General features: G+C 49.6%; 2 protein-coding genes across 2 annotated transcripts; one reads left to right on the top strand and one right to left on the bottom strand.

Moving 5' to 3' along the window:
* Window positions 1-5,896: 5,896 nt before the first annotated feature.
* On the top strand, window positions 5,897-11,461 carry PCSK1N (proprotein convertase subtilisin/kexin type 1 inhibitor). Its single transcript, XM_079910694.1, has 3 exons — window positions 5,897-6,090; window positions 10,281-10,753; window positions 11,141-11,461. The coding sequence occupies exons 1-3, from the start codon at window positions 5,977-5,979 to the stop codon at window positions 11,331-11,333; spliced, it is 780 nt and encodes a 259-aa protein (XP_079766820.1). The 5' UTR covers window positions 5,897-5,976; the 3' UTR covers window positions 11,334-11,461.
* Window positions 11,462-12,694: 1,233 nt separating this feature from the next.
* Window positions 12,695-15,752, bottom strand: ERAS (ES cell expressed Ras; the record flags this gene model as incomplete). Its single annotated transcript, XM_079911295.1, has 2 exons — window positions 15,686-15,752; window positions 12,695-13,440 (listed from the first exon to the last, which is right to left on the bottom strand). The coding sequence occupies exon 2, from the start codon at window positions 13,394-13,396 to the stop codon at window positions 12,695-12,697; it is 702 nt and encodes a 233-aa protein (XP_079767421.1). The 5' UTR covers window positions 13,397-13,440; window positions 15,686-15,752.
* Window positions 15,753-15,874: the final 122 nt, after the last annotated feature.

Here is a 15,874-nt window from a genome sequence, read left to right as displayed (position 1 = left end):
ACTCTTCATTGCAGTGCGCGGGCTTCTCATTGCGGTGGCTTCTCTTGTTGCAGAGCATGGGCTCTAGGCACGTGGGCTTCAGTAGTTGTGGCTCACAGGCTCAGTAGTTGTGGCGCACGGGCTTAGTTGCTCCGTGGCATGTGGGATCTTCCCAGACCAGGGCTCGAACCCATGTTCCCTGCATTGGCAGGTGGATTCTTAACCACTGCACCACCAGGGAAGCCCCTGATATCACTTTTATGTGGAATCTAATTTAAAAATTATACAAATGAACGTTTTACAAAACAGAAACCGACTCACAGATCTCAAAATCAAACTTACGGTTACCAAAGGGGAAACATGGGGAGAGGTGATAAATTAGGAGATTGGGATTAACATATACACATTACTATATATAAAATATATATATATATACTGATTCACTTTACTGTACACTTGAAACTAACACAACACTGTAAATCAACTATACTCCAATAAAAGTGTAAAAAAGGATGCTTTATGGTTTTTGACCTGAGAAGCTGGGTGAATGAGGGACCATTTACAGAGATAGGGGAGACTGAGAGAGGAATAGAGTTTTTGTTTGTTTTGTTTTTGTCTTTGTCGTGGAAGGGCAGGCCTTGGAGGCAGTGACTCAATAGTTCGATTTTGGGGAAGTTAGCATTGAGATGCCTATGAAACACCAAAGTGGAAATGTTGAGGAGGCAGTTGGATTTTGAATCTGGAGAGGCCCAGGCTAGAGATGTGAATTTGGGACTTACAGTGAATACAGGCTATTTAAAGGAATTAGAGGGACTTCCCTGGTGGTCCAGTGGGTAAGACTCCATGCTTCCAATGCAGGGGCCCTGGGTTTGATCCCTGGTCAGAGAACTACGTCCTGCATGCATGCTGCAACTAAGACCCGGCACAGCCTAAATAAATAAATATACATATTTTTTAAATGAAGGAATTAGAATGACAGAGCTCTGGAGGAGCTCATACTGGCAATTAAGTGCTCCAGCCTGAAGCCACACAGTCTGCTTCCACTCAGGGTGGACTTCTGCAAAAGTCCATCCTTGCCCCTTGTATTTAGATTGTGGTTCCCTTAGCTCTCTTTTCCATATGGCTTGACTCCATCTGTAGTCTCCTAGAGAATATTCGGTCCCCTGATGGCTCCCTTGAAAAGCACCACTGGCAACATGGATGGACCTGGAGATTATTATACAAGTGAAGTAAGTCAGACAGAGAAAGACAAATATCATATGATATCGCTTATATGTGGAATCTAAAAAAAATGATACAAATGAACTTATTTACAAAACAGAAATAGACTCACAGACTTAGAAAACAAACTTATGGTTACCAAAGGGGAAAGGTTAGGGGGAGGAGGGATAAATTGGGAGTTTGGGATTGACATATACACACTACTATATTTTAAATAGGTAATCGACAAGAACCTACTGTATAGCACAGGGAACTCTGCTCAATATTCTGTAATAACCTAAATGGGAAAAGAATTGGAAAAAGAATATATATATATATATATATATATATATACACACATACATACATATATATATATATATATATATATATATATATGACTGAATCACTTTGCTGTACACCAGAAACTAAAACAGCATTGTAAATCAACTATAGTTCAATATAAACTAAAAATTAAAGAAAGAATGAATGAAACAGAGAAAGAAGGAAAGAAAGAAAGGCACCACTGAAGATTTTCTTTTCAGGGTATTTTTGGGGTTGCTTTGGGAGAATTTGGGGAAGGAAGGGAGGTATCAACAGATGTGTGTGCTCATTAGACCAATTTGCTACACTCTCCCAGAAGGCTTCAAAATACAGCAAATCAGAACATGTCCCTGCTGTGCTTCAGGCTCACTGGCCTTACTTTATGTGCCATGAATGTGCCATGCTGCTTCTCACCTTAGATCCTTTTCTTGCGCAGTTCCCTCTGCCTGAAATGCTTTTCCCTTATACCCAACTTCCTGGGTAACTCCTCCTGGACCTTTAGTTCTCAGCATAGATACCCTTTCTCAGGGGGAATTTTCCCAGCCCCCCTTCACTATGGGTGGTAGACCCTCTTGGGTACTTGACAGCTCTGGTGTAGAGGCTAAATTTGGTTGAGTGCTCCAGACAACTGTCCAGAATGGCTGCTCAAGCCCAGACTCTCACCAACAGTACGTGAAGGTTCTTGTATCCCCACATGACTGCCAGCACTTCGTGTGACTCGGTTTTCTAATTTTTGCAAATATGATGCGTGTAAAGTAATATTTCACTGTTTTTTCTAAAATTTGCACTTCTCTAATCATTAGTAAAATTGAGCATGTCTTCATATGCCTGATAACCCCATGGGTTTCCTCTTTTGTGATCTGTCTGTTCCTATCCTTTGTCCATTTTTCTTTGGGGTTCCTGTCTTTTTCTTGATGATTTCCCAAAGCACCTTTATATTCCAGATGTTTAACCTCTGGTAATTTCAGCCATAGCAAGTAGATATTTGCTGTTATGTCTGTTAACTTTGTGTATAGGATCTTTCATTAAACAGAAATTGTAAATTTTTTTTGGCCGTGCCGTGTGGCTTGTGGGATCTTAGTTCACCGACCAGGGATTGAACTCATGCCCCCTGCAGTGGAAGCAGGGAGTCCTAACCACTGGACCACCAGGAAATTCCCCAGAAATTGTAAATTTTGATGTGTATACTGTCATTAACATTCTTCCTTGTGGTTTGTGCTTTTGAAGTTTTGTTCAGGAAGTCCCTCCCCATATCAAGGTCACATAGGCTATTTTTTCTATTAATTTATAGTGTTTCCTTTTACATGAAGGTCTTTAACCCATCTGGAGTTACTGTTTGTATATGGTGTGAGGTAGGGCTCCAGCTTATTTTCTTCCAGTTTTCCAAGCACCATCTACCTTTCTGGCCTTAGAACACATCCTAATACCTGGTGAGTAAAGTCTACCTTCTTTACTTCTCTTTTTCAGAATTAATTTAGCTCTTCACAGACCTTTATTCTTTTATATAGATACTTATTTATTGACATATAATTCACATACCATAAAGTTCATCATTTTAAAGTGTACAATTCAATATATTCTCTCAGAGCATTAATGTCGTCATCTGTAAAGAGAACAATTCCATCTCAAGAAATTGTCATTGGGACTAAATGGTATTTTAAAGGTACTTTTGAATAAAAGGACATTGTTAATTGTTAGATAAAGATATCTTTACTTGAAATGAAGATAAGTCATATATTGCCCTAAAAAAAATAAAAGTGTACAATTCCATGGTTTTTAGTATATTCAGCCATCACCACTATTTAACACCAAAACATTTTCATCACCTCAAAAAGACACGCTGTACTTATTTGCAGTAACTGCCCCCTGCACCCACTGCCATTCCGTTCTCTTCTCCCCTCAACCCCTGGCAACCACGAATTAACTTTCTATCTCCATGGATTTGCCTATTCTGGGCATTTCACATAAACGGAATCATGCAATATGTGGCTTTTTGTGTCTGGCTTTTTTTCACTTGGCATATTTTCAAGTTTCATCCATATTGTAGCACGTATCAGTACTTCATTTCTTTTTATGGACAAGTAATATTCCATTGTATGGATGTACCTCATTTTGTCTGTCCATTCATCAGTTGGTAGACATTTGAGTTGTTTCTATTTGGGGGCTATTGTGAAAAATGCTGCTTTGAACATTCATGTATAAGCTTTGTGTGGACTCTTTATATACATTTTGAAATGTTTTCTTGATTTTCTTTAAAATATTCAGCTGGGATTTAAATTAAGATTATATTGAAATTATATATTAATTTGGATATAATTGAAATATTTATAATATGAAATAGTCTCATCCAAGAGCATGAAATGTGTCTTCATGTGTCTTCATTTATTCAGATCATCTTTTATAACTATTAGTGAAGTTTAACATTTTCTCTATAGAAGTCTTTTTTTTTTTTGGCCACATTGTGCAGCATGTGGGATCTTAGTTCCCCAACCAGGGATCGAACCCGTGCCCCCTGCATTGGAAGCATGGAGTCTTAACCACTGGACCGCCAGGGAAGTCCCTCTATAGAAGTCTTATTATCCCATTTATACTAGTTTTCTATTGCTGTGTACCAATATTACCATAAGCTTCTTAACTTGAAAAAACATTAACTCACAGTTTCTGTGGGTCAGGAGTCAGGGTGTGGCTTAACTTGTTTCTCTGCTTAGGGTCTCACAAGATTGAAATGAAGGTGTTTACCAGGGCTGCAATCTCATCTGATGCTCGACTGGGGAAGGATCTGTTTCCAAGCTCACTCAGGTTGTTGGCAGAATTCAGTTCCTTGAAGTCATAGGACTGAAGGCTTCAATTTCTTGCTGGCAGTCAGCTGGAGGCCACCCTAGGCTCCTAAAGGCCACCCTCTGTTTCTTGCTATATGAGGTTCCCCAAAGTGGCCACTTGTTTCATTAAAGCCAACAAGGGAGTGGGAGTTGCCTCACAAGTTGATCATTTCAACCTCATTTTTAACATAATTATCTACATGTAATCATGTACATCTGGTCACCTTTGGACACACACACACACACACACACACACACACACACACACACACTCAAAGGGAGGGGATTACCCAAGGATGTGAACATCAGAAGGCAAGGATCATGGGAGTCATCTTAATTGCATGTCCAATACATCATCCCTGGGTATATACTCTTCAGGTCCAAAGGGGATGTGTATAAGGATTTTCACTGTAAAGTTGTTTGTAATACTGAGGAGATAGAGGCAGTTAGAATAAATGGATTAGATATATTCACAACATAAATGGATCTTTCTTTTCCTCACTTTTGATTTATGTCATGTTACCATACTTTGTTTTAATTCCAACCAAAATGAAAATATCTTTATTTTTATCTGATTATAATAGTAATACCTATTCATTGAATCTTTTTTTCCCAGACAACTGAGAAAAGTGTAAAGGAGAACGTGACAAACCATCAGTTATCTCTCCCTGCCCCCAGTGACATGCCCTTCCATACCACTGACATGCCCTTCCTAACATTTTTCCCCCTATGGATACACAAATTTTACCAAAGTTTTGTTTCCTTTGATGAAGGAATGCAAAGAAATACTTCGAATCCTTTTGATGCTTGAAATCCTTTTGGAACAATATATGAGTAAAATCTATCAATGTATCTATCTATATATCTACGGAAAAGCAAGTAGATACAGACAACAAAATAAAGACAGACGGGAGGAGTGTTGTGGAGATGAAGGGAGAGAAAGAATAAGAGGCAGGGAGAGACAGATGGGAGGGGAAGACAGAGAGAGCTATGGACACATAGGGTCAGAAAGAGAAACACAAAGCCATAGAGAGATGAAGATACTGGCAAACAGACAAGGAGAGGATAGAAAGGAACTTTTATTGAGCTCCTGCTGAATGTCATTAAACCTTCAAAGCCACTCTGGGAAGCAGCTACCAGTAACCCCTTTATGCAGGTAAGGGGCTGCACATTAGAATGGTGAACTGACCTATGTATGGTCACATCACCTGGAATGAACTCATCACCCTGTAAAGGCCCTGGTCCATAGGGCATCCGTAACTGTTTATCCAATGAACAAAGTCATATATCTTCTCCCCAAGGAGGGAGAGGCGAACACCAGACCCTCATTCCCCTCCACTGCGTCATTTTTTCCTGCCTGTCTGCTGAGGCGACAGCAAGGTCTGTTGCCCTGGCAACTGCCCTCCGACCGCCATGGTAACCGCCATCGCAGTCTCCAGCTCGCCACCTTGCCCCTTGGGCATCTCCATGGCAACGGGCGGGATGGAGGGGCTGCGGGAGCTCCTAGGCTGCGCCTGCGTAGGGTGGCGGGAGTGGATGGGCAGGGTTCCCCGGCGTGCGCAGCCGCAGAGCACCGCATCCGTGTCCCGCTAGCCCAGGCGCTGCGCACTTGCCAGCTAGTCCGCCCGTCCGGAGCCCGGCTCGCTGGGGCAGCATGGCGGGGTCGCCGCTGCTCCGCGGGCCGCGGGCCGGGGGCGTCGGCCTTTTGGTGCTGCTGCTTTTGGGCTTACTCGAGCCGCCCCCCGCGCTCTGCGCAAGGCCGGTAAAGGTGCGACGCGGGTCGGGCGCGGGGTGGCGGTGGGGTGGAGGATGCTACCAGCGAGGGTCGGTGCCCGGCCTCTGGCTCCTCTTCTCGCTGGTCCTGCTCCCGGGACGTGCGGAGAGATCGGCCCGGGTGGCCGGGGGTCCAGACGCCAGTCTGTACCCAGGCCATGCCGGGGTTGGTCTCTTGGGTGTGCGGGTGGCAGTGTGCGGGGCTAGTCGGGCCACCGCACTCTGCTGGTCCGCCCGGGCTCGGCCCGCCCGCCGCCTGTGGCGCTGTCCATGGGACTAGCGCGATTTAAGGCAGGGGCATCGGTTTGTGTGCGCATGGTTTGTGTGCGCATGATGTGATGATAGGGACGTGAGGGTGTGCTCTCCCTGTGTGCGTCTTTTCATGTAAGGGCTTCCGAGCGTCCATACAAAGGTGCCAGTGTGGGTCTGGGTGTGCAGTGTGTGATGCTTCTGCGTGTGACTTTTCTCAGTGACACTGTGCTTGTGAATTCTATGGTAATGGCGTGACTTATGGGCGTGTCTTTCTGTGTGTCTGTGTGATCTTGTTTTTGTTTGGGAGAGAGTGGTCTTTGCACCCCTGAGTGCATATCCCATTTTGGTTCTGTTGAACTGAGTGACTAGGATTTTGTATGTGTGTTCACGAGGCTGTTCCCCCCTGCTTCTTTGTGGAGCTGTGTCATTGTGGGGAGAGGAGCCATGATGTCTCTTTCAGTGCTGCGTTATGTCTTTAAGGGTGGTGCTTGTTCTTGCATCTGGATGGCTTGGCGATTGTAACCGCGTGAGCATCAGTGTGCATGAACATGTGCAGTTCCTTGCGTGTGGATGTGGCAGTGTTGAGTTGCATATGTGACATCTCAAGGCCTGTCAGTCCAAATGAGTGTGTGTGAGGCCATGACTGTGTGTGATTCCCCGGGGTGTCTGAGGGGTGGTGGGCATCAAGGGCACTTGGAGTACATCCTCTTCATGAAGAGTTCAAGGCTGTCTGTGTCAAGGATGGTGTTTTTCTTAATTAAATATTTTTTATATATGACATAATACATTTAAACATATGTATATACAATGTAAGAAATAATGATAACCCTCTTGTGTACCCATTACTCAGCTTAAGAAATCGAGCATGACCAATTGTTAGAAGCCCCTGGGTGCCTCTCCCTAAGGCAGCCCCTCTCCTCCATAATTATCCTGTATTTTCTGTTAATTGATCCCTTACTTTTGTTTGCAGCTTATCACATATGTATGTATCGCTAAACAATATCTTGTCTAGTTTTTCCTCACAGAAATGGAATCATACCGGGTGTGTGGCTCCTGGTAGTCACTAGAGGTCACTAGGAAGTCATCAGGGTGTCTAGTAGTCGCAGGCAGTCTGCAGTGGAATTCTGTAACTTGCTTTTTTTTTTTCCTCTACATTGGTTGTGAGATTCATCGCATTGAAGTATGTGGCTATAATTCATTTATTTTTATTGCTGCATAATTTTTTTTTTTTTGCGGTACGCAGGCCTCTCACTGTTGTGGCCTCTCCCATTGCGGAGCACAGGCTCCGGACGCGCAGGCTCAGCGGCCATGGCTCATGGGCCCAGCCGCTCCGCTGCATGTGGGATCTTCCCGGACCAGGGCACGAACCAGTGTCCCCTGCATCGGCAGGCGGACTCTCAACCGCTGCGCCACCAGGGAAGCCCATGCTGCATAATATTTTATCCCATGAGTATATCATGGTTTATAGATACATTCTCAATACGTCAGCAACAACATTTGGGTTGTTTCCAGCTTTTCTTTCTTTTTTTCCCTCCCTTCACTTTTATGTTATTACAAACAGTGCTGCTATAGTTCTTCATACACTTGTGTCCAGCAGTATATGTGCAAAAGCTAGTCTGAGGTGTAACACCCAGGAGTGGGGCGTAGGATATGTGCATCTTTTAAGACATTGCCAAATTGTTCCTCAAAGTTATCTTAACCATTGAGTTCCCAGCAGCAATGTATAAGAGCTTCCATTTTTTCTATATCCATGTCAACATTTGACATTATCAGACTTTAATTTTGGCAATCTTTTGGACGTATTCTGCATAGTGTATCTCACTGGTGTTTTAATTTGCATTTTTCCTGATTACTAATGAGGTTCACTATTTTTCATTTGTTTAGTAACTTTTTTGTTTTTTTTTTCTTTAAAATTTATTTATTTATTTATTTATTTATTTATTTTTGCCTGTGTTGGGTCTTCGTTTCTGTGCGAGGGCTTTCGCTATTTGCGGTGAGCAGGGGCCACTCTTCATCGCGGTGCGTGGGCCTCTCACTATCGCGGCCTCTCTTGTTGCGGAGCACAGGCTCCAGACACGCAGGCTCAGTAGTTGTGGCTCACAGGCCCAGTTGCTCCGCGGCATGTGGGATCCTCCCAGACCAAGGCTCGAACCCGTGTCCCCTGCATTGGCAGGCAGATTCTCAACCACTGCGTCACCAGGGAAGCCCTAGTAACTGTTTTTGGTTCCTCTTTTGTGAAATACTTGATCATCAATTTTGCCTATTTTTATATTAGTTTGCTTTTCTCCTACTGCTTTTTAGGCATTCTCTGTTTATTGGACATTAATCCTTTATTGACTGTGCTACAAGCATCTTCTCCCACTCTGGTTTTACTTTTCGTTCTTTTTAGGATGTCTTGGGATAAAAAGAAATCCTTAATTTGAATGTAGTTAAGTTTATTTGTCTTTTCCTTTCCATTGTTCCCAAATTTGGATCACTTGTTCTTCCTGCACAGTTTATTGAAGGAGTTGGTCCTGTACCCACTGCTCTGCAGTGTCTCCTCTGTCGTAGCAAGTGTCAGTGTGTGTGGATCTGTTTCCAAGCTCTGTTCAATCCTATTCCTTCCGCTGCAATCGAATCTGCGGTTTAACTTGCCCATTTAATTTTTGATTTCATTAAGTGTTTTTCTAGATGTTCTAGATGTTTCTTTTTCAAATCTTCATGGTTATTTTAATGGTCATTAGTTCCTCTCTCATACTTTTTTTTTTTTTTTTTTTTTTTTTGGCGGTACGCGGGCCTCTCACTGTTGTGGCCTCTCCCGTTGCGGAGCACAGGCTCCGGACGCGCATGCTCAGCGGCCATGGCTCACGGGCCCAGCCGCTCCGCCGCATGTGGGATCTTCCCGGACCAGGGCACGAACCCGTGTCCCCTGCATTGGCAGGCGGACTCTCAACCACTGCACCACCAGGGAAGCCCTCTCTCTCATACTTTTGATAGTCTTTTATTTCTTTAAACTTATTGAAATTGTTTCAAAACTGCCTGAACTGAAAATTAGTCACTGGGTAATTTATTTTACAGATAGACTTGCACACATGCCAAATGATATATGGACACGGTTATTCATCCCAACATTATTTATGAGAATAGCAAAAGATTGGAAACACCCTAAATGTTCATCAATTGGGGTGGTTAAATAAACTATTATACATCCATACAAAAGAGAATCAATACAGAAGAAAGGAAGGAAGAGAGAAAGGATGCTCTTAAGGTACTGATCTAAATATAGATTCCAAAAAGCAAGGTGCAGAACAGTCTGCTATCTTTTGGGTAAAACAAGTGGACAATAGGAATCTATAAAATGCAAATACAGGTTCCTGTTGTCCACAGCATTGATATAGAAAAATCCATAGCTGTCATATCTACCATCGCTACTCCTATGAAACAAACAAACAAACAAAAAAACCCTGGTCTTGGGCTTCCCTGGTGGCGCAGCGGTTGAGCGTCCGCCTGCCGATGCAGGGGACACGGGTTCGTGCCCCAGTCCGGGAAGATCCCACATGCCTCGGAGCGGCTGGGCCCGTGAGCCATGGCAGCTGAGCCTGCGCGTCCGGAGCCTGTGCTCCGCAACGGGAGAGGCCACAACAGCGAGAGGCCCGCGTACCGGAAAAGAAAAAAAACAACCCTGGTCTTCAACAGCCCTGGGGCAAGTTCTGAGTCACTAGGAAATCGTTAGGGGTGGTGAATCTAGGGGTCTTTGGTCGTCCTAAGAGTGTCCAGAGATATTTGGGGGTCTCCATTGACCTTAGGGGTGTCTACTCATATTTGAGGGGCCACAGCGCCTTTGTTGGCATGTTGGCATCTAGGGATATTTGAGATCCACGAAGTCCCCCGGGTTGGGGGTCCCTGGCCTGACGGGCGCTGACGACCTCTCGCTCCCCACCTGTCTTCCCGCAGGAGCCCCGCAGCCTGGGCGCAGCCTCTCCCCCCAAGGCTGAGGCCAGCGCTCCCCGCCGCTTCCGGCGGGCAGCGACTCGAGGAGAGGCGGCGGGGGCTGTGCAGGAGCTGGCGCGGGCGCTGGCGCACCTGCTGGAGGCCGAACGGCAGGAGCGGGCGCGGGCTGAGGCGCAAGAGGCTGAGGATCAGCAAGCGCGCGCCCTGGCGCAGCTGCTGCGCGTCTGGGGCGCACCCCGCACCAACGACCCGGCGCTGGGCCTGGAGGACGACCCCGACGCGCCAGCCGCGCAGCTCGCCCGAGCCCTGCTCCGCGCCCGCCTGGACCCCGCCGCCCTCGCAGCCCAGCTTGTTCCCGCCCCTGCCCCCGCCCCGGCACTCAGACCCCGGCCCCCAGTCTACGACGACGGCCCCACGGGCCCAGATGCCGAGGACGCCGGCGACGAGACGCCGGACCTGGATCCGGAGCTGCTGAGGTCCCCCCCACAAGGGGTGGTCGGGGCGGGGGAGGGCGCCTATATCCCGGGAGGAGGAGGGCGAGGAGCGGCGGGGGCCTGCTTCACGGGGTGGAGGTGCGAACACCTAGGTCCTGGAAGCCTGGGAGGGAATTTTCTAGTCCTGGACCTAGGGTGTGGAGGCAGAGATGCCTGGCCGGCTTCCTTCGTCCTAATGGGAGGGGGGGAAACTATAGTTTCAGGGATGGAAGGCGGAGACATCTGTCTCCAGGAAGCAGTGGGATGCCTGGGTGGGAGGAGGCTGCCAGGTCCCCAGGCGGTCCGGGGTAGCGGCGCTGTCCAGGTCCTAGGGCCGGGGCGTTGACGCACGGACACGTCCTCACTGCATTCCGCTCTGCTCCCCTGCAGGTATTTGTTGGGGCGGATCCTCGCGGGAAGCGCAGACCCCGAAGCTGTGGCTGCCCCGCGTCGCCTCCGCCGAGCCGCTGACCAGGACCTGGGCCCTGAGGTCCCCCCTGAGGGCGTACTGGGGGCCCTGCTGCGCGTAAAGCGTCTGGAGACCCCCGCACCCCAGGCCCCAGCGCGCCGCCTCCTGCCCTGAGCACCGCCTGGATCCTGCGCGTACTCCGGCGGCCCAGGACCGCCCCGCCTCTGACACCCCGACAGCCACTGTTGCTGCCCTGGAACCCCAAGATCCCCACCCCTGACCCCACAATAAATATGATCTGAAGCAACTATGTGCTTGTTTGAGTGGCAGTGTCTAGGGGGACGGTGGACTGGGTGGAGATTGCTGCCCTCAGACGAGGGAAAAGGGGCCCCTGCCCTCCATCCTGCACTTTTGAGACAACCCCTGCCTCAGTCTTCGCTTCTCCTCACTGGGGAGATATCCATATGGACAATGGCAGTGCCCACCCAGATTCTGTGCGGTTTCTAGGCCTCGCTTGGGAATGGGGAGCCCAGAAGGCTTTGAAGCCACTTTCAGCGGCATATTCTGGGGGTCCATCCTCCTGGGGACCAAGTGGTGGTCAAGGGGTGGCTGTTTGTGCGGCATGTGAGTAGAGCTTGGGCGGTGCTGGCACGGCCACTTGCACACATGAGCCCCTGCCTCCTGATATGGGGAGGGGCTACCAGCAGGAAGAGAACCAGAGTGGGCTGCCACTCCCGGCCAGGGGTCAGCCCTCCCAACACCATCACCTCCTGGCATGGAACTCTCTGGGCCTTGAGAAAGTGTATTAGTCAAGGTAGGAGGATAGGATGTATTTTGTTAGTTTGATATGTAATGTTTAGTTATATAGTATAGAAGCCACTCTATCTGTACTCTTACCCCAGCCCTGAAGGTATTGGGAGTTGGTGTGGTAACTGGTTTGTGGTCATGGCCTGTGCACTGGCTATTCCCTCTGTCCCTAGTTATCCACAAGTTTTTGCCCAAATGTCACCTACTCAGTAAGGCTTTCCTTGACCTCCCTGTCACTCTATTCCTTTGCCCGCCTTTAATACATAGCCTTATGTTATATCTACAAGTGCAGGGATTTTTAGTGTCTTGCTTGCCTCTATATCTTTTGTACCCAAAGCAGGGCCTGGTACACAGGGGTCTCCCCCACATTTCTTGAATGAAATAATTCTCACAATTCAAGTAACATTCTCCCCAGTCTCATTCCCACCCACATAACACTTGGCATGGAGGCAGGTTTGAAACCTAAGAACACTATTTAATTTTGCACAAAATCAACTTGACATAATATATAACCAACGCTACGGCCCCACATTGCCAAAAAGCCCATCACCAAAAGAAAACCTCCCCAGGAGAAGGGTCCATCTATCCCCAGTACACCGACAGTGTCCCACACAGCTAGTTGCTGGGGTCGGGGAGCGGGGTGGGGGGGGCGGGCGGGGGGGCGGGTCTCAAGTGAAGGAACCACCACCCTGGTCTGGGGGAGGGTCCACTCTTCTAGACCAAGAACTTCAGGCCACGGAGCAGCCACAGCGGCACATGGCCTTCTGGTGCCGGCCTTTATCCCCACCTGGCCCTGCCATGGCCTCCTTTGCCATGGCCTCCCGGACTCTTTGGATCTCATGGATGAGCAGGGAAAAGGCCTCCTCCACACCTTGGCGTGTCTTGGCTGAGGTCTCCACAAAAGGGGCCCCCCAGCTCTTTGCGAGGGCTGCAGCAGCAGCACGAGCATCTCCGGTGGTGGTCACAAGGTCACACTTGTTGCCCACAAGGACGAGGGGCTGGGTGTGGTGCGGGCCCCAGGTGGCCCGCATCTGCTGCAGCTGGGCTAGAGACGAGGGGTCATCGAGGGCGAAGACACCCAGCACACCATCCCCAATCGCCACACACTGGTCACGCAGGGCCCGATGAGTGGCCTGCCCCGCCGTGTCCAGCACATTCAGAATGCAGCCTCCGTGGTCCAGGGCCATCTCCTTCCAGTAGGAATCCTGGATGGTAGGGTCGTGGTCTTCCACGAAGCACTGGTGGTTCAGCTGGATGGTCAGCGCGCTCTTTCCCACGCCACTCGCGCCCACTACCACGGCCTTGTACTCAGGCAGCTGCTTGCCAACACCCCTGGAGGGTGCCCGAGCCCTGTGGCTCTGCTCCTGGGAGCTAGGGCTCCAGGTGCCCAGGCCCAGATCAATCATGCTAGGCTTTGTTGGCAGCGCCATGGCCCCAAGTGGGCAGCTCAGGGAAGAGATGTGGACAGCAGGCCCTGCAGGTGGAAAGAGAAGAAAGACAATGGGGGTGGGGGGTTTGGAGGTTAGGTGAGACCATTTAGGGGCAAGGGGACAGGTGGGTGTCATCGAATCAACATTTATTGAGTGCCTAGTGTGTGCTAATCACCTAATATACTATAATACATTATTTATGTTGTTTATTCTCTCTCACTCCCTTTTACAACATAAACGCTGTGAGATTTTAAAAACAGCTTAATTAATTTATATACCGTAAAGTTAACCTAGCTAAAGTGTACAATTCAATGTTTTTTAGTACATTCACAGAGTTGTGTGACCATCGCCATAGTCTAATTTTAGAACATTTCCAGTCACCCGGAAAAGACACCCCCTGCCCATTAGCAGTCCCTCCCCATTCCGGAGGGAGGGCAGGGATTTCGTCGGTTTTGGTTTCGGATTGTGTCACCATTGGACCCCAACCTGGCACACTGCTAGTCATAGTTTGTGCCGAGCAACATTCCTGCCCCCAGGAGTTTACGTTTTAAAAGATGGAGACAATAAACCAAATAGGTAAGCAAATGATGAGGTCTGTTAGCCATTGTCATTGGAATTTAGTCTTTATTACTCATTCAACATACAGCTGTTGAGAACCTACTGTGGGGCAAGGACAAAGAGGTGGGGGAAAAAACAGATTAAGAAACCCCTGGCCCTCATGAACGTGACATTCTAGTCAGGAAGACAGACAACAACAAAGATAAATCAGTAAAAAATGTTTCAGCAATAGGTGATAAGCAGGCAGAAGGTGCTTGGTTAATGTTAGGTATTTCTATTATAATTTAATTTTCATTCATTAATTCGAGGACATTCCTGCGTGCCAGGCATTGTGATGGGTGCGGGGATGGGGGGTGGGGTGGGGGGCGGGGATATGGCTGAGAACAAAATAAAGTCCCTGCCCTTGGGAGGGTTAGATTCTGAAAGCGAGAAAGAGACAATAAACAAGATAAGCAAGTAAATTACCATGTAGTTAGAAGAGGATGGGCACACAGCAGGTACTCAATTAGCGTTCACTATTAATACTAAGTCACCATTAACCCATTCAATACACATCCTGGTCTTGGTTCGGTGTGTGGCCTCAGGAAATGCATCATAATGGCTGCGGCCCCAAGTATCCCAGGAAGCCCTGGGACAGTGGCAGCTGGGGGGCAGGTGGTAGGTTTGAGGGATCCACAGGGGGTAGGGGTGGAGGGGGAGTTCTGTGGAGTTTGGGATCCGGGGGTCAGGGCTGGGGGGCTAGGTCCCAGGTGGGGATCTAGCTGTGGGGCCCTCAGCCCAGAGAGGATCCCTGAAAAGAGTTGTGGAATGTGCTCGCCCAGGAAGAAGGGGGCCATGATGAGGAGACGTAAGCAGAGGACAGAGCTGAGGGGAGGGGGGCAGCAAGGAGGCCAGGGCAGTAGTGCGGGCCAGCAGTGGGGGATCTGGACAAGCCGGGCGGGATTCAGAGATGTTCCGAAGGCAGGCCTGACAAGATTTGCTGAGGGACTGGGAAGAAGGGGAGGGAGTCCAGGCGACTGGAGAGGTGGGTGCCGTCACCCGAGGCAGGGCCTGGTGAGGGGGCCCTCGCTCTGGGCGGGGGGTCGCTGGGGCTGACACCGAGAGCACCGGACACTGGCAGCGGAGCGCCGGCCGACCTCCCGACACCTGGCGGGGCGCTAGGCCGACGGTGCCATGGCCGCTTCGTCAACAAGGAGCCGTGAGGCTCGGGGAAGTGAGCCGCGGTGACTGGCCCGAGGTCACACAGCCCATGGCAGGGCGACACGGGAATACGGAAGCAGCGCAGTGCCAAGTGCCAGTGGAGTACTGTCGGGGGCCTCTCCCCCACACCCGTACCCCTTCCTTTGTGTCACCTCCCTGACCTGAGGGGAGCAGGGGGCGCCCCCCCAAGCGCAGTCCCACCTCCTTCCAGGCTGGCCCGGGCCCCATACACGTATCCCCTAAGCCCGGGTGGCTGGCCAGCGTGGGGCTGGGAGAGGGGACCCCCAGTTTCACCCCAAAGCCGTGACCCCGTGCTCGGCCTGGACCTCCCCGCTCAGCTCCCGGCTCCCCGCTCGGCGCCCACACCCTCACCCAGGCCCGTCCTTACAAAGGCGGTCCAGGGTTGCTGGCCCCTGAGGATGGGAGGAGACAGGGGAGGGTCCCCAACACCCGACCTCGGCCATACCCCCACAGCCCTATGTGGAAGGACCTCTCAGGTCGGTGCTGGGGGGCCTGGGCGGCCCGGCTCACCTGTGTCCCGGGAAGGCCGGTGGCGCTGGGACCCGAACCCTCTGCTGCTCTGACAGGACTGACAGGGAATGAGACGTTGGTCCCAGCTGGGGGTATGGGGCGAGGTGGGGATGGGCGGGGAGGGAGTGCGCATGCGCAGCCAGCCGCCCTTGGACCCCTCCGCCGGCTCACCCCTGTCCCCCGCCCCGG

The sequence above is a fragment of the Stenella coeruleoalba genome (assembly GCF_951394435.1).
Source record: "Stenella coeruleoalba genome assembly, chromosome: X".
Classification (NCBI taxonomy): domain Eukaryota; kingdom Metazoa; phylum Chordata; class Mammalia; order Artiodactyla; family Delphinidae; genus Stenella; species Stenella coeruleoalba.
The sequence above is the reverse complement of the archived record's forward strand: the minus strand, read 5'-3'. Positions and strand labels throughout refer to the sequence as shown.

Excerpts from the sequence above, each read along its gene's own strand:
- PCSK1N (XM_079910694.1), top strand. The coding sequence starts at position 5,977 with ATGGCGGGGTCGCCGCTGCTCCGCGGGCCGCGGGCCGGGGGCGTCGGC. Across the intron at positions 6,091-10,280 it reads TCTGCGCAAGGCCGGTAAAG|GAGCCCCGCAGCCTGGGCGC; the intron begins GTGCGACGCGGG and ends GTCTTCCCGCAG. Across the intron at positions 10,754-11,140 it reads CTGGATCCGGAGCTGCTGAG|GTATTTGTTGGGGCGGATCC; the intron begins GTCCCCCCCACA and ends GCTCCCCTGCAG.